The sequence below is a fragment of the Cephus cinctus genome, unplaced genomic scaffold (assembly GCF_000341935.2).
Source record: "Cephus cinctus unplaced genomic scaffold, Ccin1 Ccin1_scaffold0401, whole genome shotgun sequence".
Taxonomy (NCBI): Eukaryota; Metazoa; Arthropoda; class Insecta; order Hymenoptera; family Cephidae; genus Cephus; species Cephus cinctus.
In genome coordinates, this window is record NW_014333085.1 from 286,517 (window position 1) to 293,570 (window position 7,054).

The following is a 7,054-nucleotide window of genomic DNA, read 5'->3' on the forward strand; positions in this document are numbered from 1 at the left end:
TCGTGAGCAAAACCTCGAATCGATATCGATTGGTTAGAATTTCAAGTTATCTAGTGATTCTGTACCGATCACGAGTAAAATTCGTATCGGGCGAGACACAAGATGGCAGCAGCGGTTCGGATTTCTGAAGGAAGGACAGAAAGCTAAAGAAAGAGAATATGATAGCAAAAGCATGAGTCGGAGAAGGAAAGAGAAGGACGTCCAGTCGAAATACGTTGAGCCGTGTCTCCGCGCTCGAGTGCGCCCGTTCTGCTCGCTCGGGACTCCTCGGGACGCTCGAGAACGAACATAGACACGGGAGAGCAAGCTGAGCATCGTCCGCTTCGTACAAATCCACTCCAGTTTCTCAATCACGAACCAAACTCCCTTGACGATTCGCTTTCACGTGAAATTCCCGTGGAGTCGCGCTCAGTGACCTGCAGTGCAGTGTGATTCAGTGCGGTCAGCCGATATACGTTTAGTGCCCCATTACAATGGTCTGATCGTGGTTCATCATGACCGTGGACTTTGCCGATTATTTTTGGGTGAGTCTTAAGCGCGCCTTGTACTGCGAATGTCACTTCCATTCGCTTCAGCTGTTAGGTTAGGAATAAGGTGTGTTCAATCTCTTCCTTCTCCTTCTACCACTTGGTGTAGCTACTGCCTCTACCTTCTGCATTCTGCGTCCTTCTCTCCTGTCACTCTAATGGATCTTCTTATCTTTACTTCTCTTTCTCCACCTTTCTCCTATCTTTCTGTTTCTTCGTTGGAAATTCCTTTCCTTGACGCGGTTCCCCGCCCTTCTACGCATTTTACACCAGGTTCCTTATACCTTTGTACCAATATTCACCAACTATTCTCTCCTTGATCACGACTATGTTTCGTAAGGATTCCTCTATTCCATCTAATAGAAAAAAGACGTCAAACAACTTCTGTCAGTTGTATCCTTTCGCGCCTTTCCATTGTCTCTCATTCTCTGTCTTCTTATATGCTGTATATTCTAATAGCTGTATGTATCGTACAACATACATTCTGTGAGCAGGAATTACGTGAAGCTATGCGCCAGCCTATTTACAGAGAGGAGAATTTTACTCCGTCTCGTAAGGATGTAACTGATATTTACTTCAAAGTTTTCTGTAACACGAGCCAGATGTAGCTTTGAGTGACACTGCAAGGAATCATTTATCTTCTTTATTGAATTCTCTTTGCATTTTGACGAGACAGTGACGTATGTCCGTATCAAGTAGTTCCAATCGTTCAATTAGCGAAAATTACCCGGTATCCTTTACACCTTACCACAAGACAAGCGTTTAATGGTACCCCATATGTCGACCAAAATAGATTTCGCTATTTATTGAAATTAAATCCTCAGAAACTCCAATACACATCACTTCACTTTGGAGCTACATAATGTTATTTGTATTTCCCTACAGACTCTGGGATGACTCAGATAAGATACACTACTTCCTTTTTTCCCTTCCTCTAATCTCTACCGAACAGAGAATTACACAAAATAATGCTTCAGCCTGCCCAATGGACTGGTAAATATGAGTAAAAATAATGAATATTTCACTCAAACGGCATTGAAGGTACCATGTATGATTTCGAGAATTTCCAGAGAATATGAGGAATACATCATAAGGGATTGATGGACGGAATAATATGTAATGATGGCCCATTGTCGTGGCGTCACAGAGAATAACTGAGCGTGTGGGCTAGCAGCAGTCTGATCAGGGTCAAAGTGTTAAATGGCTAAGTGGTCTTAAGTGTAGTTGCAGCATTCTTCGTCTCGACGCGATATCCGAATTATTTGTATTTGCAACGGTCTCGAGCACACCCAAAGATATTCAGGATTAAACAACAATGCCCAGAAATGTCTGAGTTCAAAGCAATAGTTAAGGAATTTCAACTATGAGGTTGCCCAGGATGCCCTTTTGGTATTTAATTGTATTTCTTTTCTCTGATTCCAGGGTGAAAAGAATAATGGGTTCGATGTGTTGTATCATAACATGAAGCATGGTGTGGTCGCCAGCAAAGAGTTGGCCGAGTTCCTACGCGAGCGATCGACCATCGAAGAGAATAACTACAAGTTACTCAGCAAAGTAGCGAAACAAGCCAGTAACAGCAGTAGCTCTCAAGGCACCTTCGCACCTGTGTGGGCTGCACTGAGAGGAGCCGCTGAAAAATTAGCCGGCTTGCATCTGCAGATGGCCCAAAGAGTCTCCGATCTCATAAAGGACGTCTCCAAGTATGCAGATGAGCTACATAAGAAACACAAGGCTGTACGTATACCCAATAGCGCGTCACAATGGCGCCTTGCCTTATTCCTTGTAGATTCAATTGATTACTATTATTATTCATAAGGGTTTGCATACGGTGTTGGGTAATCCAGGTATTGTTTGTACTGTGATTCTCTCTACTACGAGCTCGTACGACGCGTATCGTGAGCACGTTTTCTTATCAGTCAACGCCCATAGTAAAGTGACTGGGTTTCGCCAGACTGTAAGGCTTGTTGGACATGATGAAGGATGTGCGTTTTTTGTCGAGGTCTTGATAGTATGCAAACATCAAATCCCTCAAATCGTGTTTGTTTTATCAAAAATCCCTGATTCATAGCGTAGGATATGGATGAGATACAATTAATATTTTGCTCGTTTTGAATTACGCAAATTGTTGCTTACGATATACTTTACCTTGCTGTGTCGCCTGCGAATTGATAGGGGATAGTGTAATTAAGTTGAGAAACGATTCGTGATGGATCGCAGGCAATACGTCAAGCTTCATTTTCAAAGAGAAAAATATACTTTGAAACAGGTGAAGGAGGAGGAATCCTCGACTCTCGAGGTCGTGCAGAGCATACAGGGCATCACTATCACTCTGCAAAAGGCGAAGGACACGTGTCTGCAAAGGGGCCTTGAATTGGAAAAGCTGAAGAAAGACAACGCCAGTCAGAGGGAATTGGAAAAGGCAGAAGTGAAATTCAAGAAAGCTCAGGATGATTACAAGGCTCTGGTGGACAAGTACACAGCTGTTCGTAATGATTTCGTATCGAAAATGACACAGGCCTGCAAGGTATCGCACGTGATAACGCGATACGATAATCTATAGGACTTTTAAAATAATGTGACATTATTAACACGTGCTCTCTCGTTATCAAGCGGTTCCAAGATGTCGAGGAAGCGCATTTGAAGCACATGAAAGAATTCCTGAACACCTATGCGGATGTCCTTCAAGCGAATCACGAGCAGGTTGGTCAGGTTCATATCGACTTCAAGCGACAGTGTTTGGACATGACCGTCGACAAATTATTGGAACAATTTGTCCAGAGTAAATACACGGGTTTCGAGAAGCCAGGTATCAGCGATCCTTTATTCACGTTGCGCATTAATTATTAGATACATGTAATTTCTTAATCTGATCTTGCTGCTGCGTAATCGACAGGTGTAATCGAATACGAGGAAGTGATGGCCAACTTGGCGGAAATAACTGGACAAAATCAGTTAGAGGGAAGCACCGAAGCTGCGAAGGAGACGTCCAAAGGAGCCAACGGGGAGACAGGTGTTGCTGGTAACATACAAAATTCAAAGAAAGATCAGGGTTTGAAGGGGGCGGGTATCTCATTGACCGGGGGCGGGGTCAAGGGTCATGGAAAGGAGAAAGAGAAACAGAAGGATAAGGAGAAGGAAGACGCGGCACCAACCACCAAGGCTTCTCGCCGCACCACCTCGCTACTCAACCTGTTCATGTCCAACTCCCAGGGTAGGTTTTATTCGAAAAAGAACGGTTATCGAAAAGCGTGCACATATACATATACTCTATAATCGCCTTGGATCGTGCCTGTCTTGATACCGCGCGTTCGCTCTCATTGCTCTACTTGGAAGGACGGATTAATCAGTACAAAAATTGGATAAAAGCTCCTGTAGAGAGAAGTATGGCTGCTATAGTTATTTAAAATTATAAATTATCTCAAGTCCCTAAATCTTCTTGTACCTTTCCGCCTAGCAGATTAGTAGCCATTAGAAGGTTCTTTGGGAAGGTGGTCTCCTTGTGTGGAGTTGCCCTCGCGAATATAACTAGTTTCTACGTAATGTCGTGTATTATATGTGAGAAATTTACGAAGACTAATTATCCGACTTACTAAGGGCCAATCAATTCTCCAAGGATAGCCAACTGCATAGAGATAACGAAGGATATTGAGGCAGGCCCATCCTGTAGATCAATAATTGCACCGTTTATAGTCATTTCACCACTTCACCACTTCACAACTTCACGTGCATTACCAATTTTAGCACTTAATAGCGAATGTATTATTAGTCATCATTCAGGATTATCCATGACAATATATCCGACTCGTCGTGCTTATGTGATTGATGCGTTATGTTGCTTAAGCGTGGTGCTCTAACAATAATACGGTGGAGGATCGGATACACCGATAGACTACGTGCTACTTTAGGTCCTCGCGTCCTTTGCATTAGCAAGGAAATCATCGACAGGTCATGGAGTCCCGTTTCTATTGTTCTAGTCTTACATGTAGTTCTTCCAGCGATATTCAGTGTACCACGATTATACGAAGGAAATGTTATAGTAGGCGCGCGCGATCGGGAGAGGAATAGATTAAAGAGAAGAAAATAAAAGAAAGGAAAGAACGTTAAAGAGTTCGAGACGGGAGAGGAGAATTCGAAGAAGTGAGCGATAAGTGTTGTTTCAGAGAGGCAGAGGCAAGCAGGGTCTGGTTCGGCACCTGCCACTCCCCAGGGGAACAACCTGCCTCCTGCTGTTCCACCTCCCAGCATCTCCAGGAACCCTCTCAGAGGATCTAAATGTAACTGCTTACATCGTGATTACCCTTATCTTATCCGCGATGAAGGATGCCTGTATTGGATTACCCTGACGCTCATCCGATCTACGTTTCATTATAAAAATGAATTTAGTATTTTCCCATTCTTTCCATGAGTTTTTCACAATTTTTCGTATTAACCTCCCCATTAATCATGCAAGATTAAAGACGGAACGCGTTGCTTCCGGTAATCGGTTACAGTCGTTCTATCACTTGGCCTGATTAACAGTGGTTTACTTTTGCCATTTTTCCTCACCTTGAAAATTTTGGCGAGTTTCATCCCAGATGAGACATTGATGATAATTAATGGCGGTAGTCGCGTACATGGATTTTCCTTTGCGTTAATGGGCGAATGTCCTTATCTCATGAATCTTCTTGTCTCTCTATAAGCCATGTACAGTAGTAACATTTAGTATGTCTGTCTTACAATAAGCGACACTTTAGAGTATAAATTTAATTTTCATCTAGTTTGAATAGCGTTAATGAGCGTGTCAATTTCCTTTATTTCTCCCTCTCACTCTCTCTCTCTCTATCTATCTATCTATCTATCTATCTATATCTTTCTTTCTTTTCCGTGCTCTGTTTCTATCTCTCTCTCTCTCTCTCTCACTCTCTATCCGATTGGACCATTTTGAGTCAAGCACCTCTTACGGTGGACTACGTCTCTGCTCAACTGGTCACTCTGTGTCTGGTGGGCGGCTATGACCTTTACCTTCTCTCTGTGATCACATGAAATACGTTTTTGTTGTGTAACAAAGCGATGTCTCTATTGGCTCGTAGTGGTAACACTTTGCGCTGGAATTCCTTTACTATGCACATTTATATTAGAAGCGTCGATGCCCTGTATACTAAATTAGTCATTCACCTTAAGAAAAATTACCTTTTCTTTATACACAAAAATGCTTATGCAGTGATGGTGGTGGTGGTGGTAATAGTTTATTGCGAAGGCAGCTGTAAGTACGGAGAGGTGTATACACAGGGTGGGCCGAGTTTTTAGAAAAAAATCGACCTGCTCACTATAAACTCCCCACCCTGTATATACATTATGTATTTATATATATATATATGATGTGTATATTCTCCTTTTCCTCTTTCTATCTCTGCGTCTCTGTCCACGCATTTGGAATTAGCTCTTTTCTCTCTTTATGTTACAGTATAGAATAAGTAGAAGACGCACGCGTCATAGTACGTGAGTCTCCTATGACTATGACGTTCAGAATATTTCATTGGATTCCTCATTATGTCATTCACATCTCATCCAGCGTTGCCACGTACATTTTCTTCCTGGGTTACGATGCCGAAGAAATATTTTGCATGTCTATAGGTTGACAACATTTTTCTAGGGAATTGAAAAAACGACGATGAAACTCTCTGTATCTTTCGGATGGGTTTTCACATCGTAAATTGTTTTTCTAACAATCTTTTGGTGGTCACACATACATATACGAACATACCGGGGTATCTCTCATAAACACGTCCCACTGGCATTATTGTATTTTATCTCATCATTTAGGATATACGAGTTGCTCATTTTTTTTCTGTTTCTTGAATCTATATCGCAAAGTGAGTCGAAGGACATTTCGATAGAGGCTAAGCGTTGGGAGTTTTCATTGATCCATAAGTTCGGAAAGAGTATCACGAGCTTGCGGTCCTTGATGTCCTTATCGGTTATTAATATTAATTTAATATTTTTCTTGGATTTACCTCTGTCGCTCGTTGGAAACGAGAGCGAAACCGATACCGTTCATTAATTTTGCTAGAATAAAGAATGGGGGAGTTGGACTTGAATAACGTTGACGCGCAAGTGTGGGGCGTCGGCTACTGGCGAGGCCTCAGGTGAGCCACTCTTTATTGGATTAAGCTAATGCATGGCCCGCAAGTCACGTGTCATATTTATTTTCCAAGTGCCCCGGTTCCGTTTCGATGGTTCGTGTCTTTCGCTTTTCTGCGAGCAAGCGAACCTGCTGCGAATCAGACACAAGAGGGGAGAACGAGTGTCGATTCGCTTGCAAAAGTCAAGAGCCATTCAAGGAGGAAGGAGAGAGACCAAAAGAAAGAGGAAAATTAATACTGACTGCTCGGACCAGGAATTGTTTAGTTCAGACGTCGAGCATCTCTTTTTCTTTTTTTTTGGAATTTGTTAGAAAAACAATTTAAGCTTATGCTGGTTCTTCTGGCTCCAGAGAATATACGATGGTGGTGGTTGCGATGGTTTTTTTTTTTTTTTTTTTTTAATTG

General features: G+C 42.3%; 1 protein-coding gene across 6 annotated transcripts in view; it reads left to right on the forward strand.

Annotated features, from left to right (window-relative positions):
• Positions 1–217: 217 nt before the first annotated feature.
• Positions 218–7,054, forward strand: part of LOC107267353 (F-BAR domain only protein 2) — a 13,239-nt gene continuing 6,402 nt past the window's right edge. For 2 of the 6 annotated variants that reach the window (XM_015738944.2, XM_025084663.1), the window contains exons 1-6: positions 218–524; positions 1,950–2,261; positions 2,794–3,051; positions 3,138–3,333; positions 3,421–3,738; positions 4,688–4,801. In XM_015738944.2, the coding sequence (XP_015594430.1) occupies positions 495–524; positions 1,950–2,261; positions 2,794–3,051; positions 3,138–3,333; positions 3,421–3,738; positions 4,688–4,801 (1,228 nt within the window). In that variant the 5' untranslated portion in view covers positions 218–494. The remainder of the gene's footprint in view (positions 525–1,949; positions 2,262–2,793; positions 3,052–3,137; positions 3,334–3,420; positions 3,739–4,687; positions 4,802–7,054) is intronic. The other 4 variants (XM_025084664.1, XM_025084665.1, XM_015738945.2 and 1 more) reach the window with 3 other exon arrangements.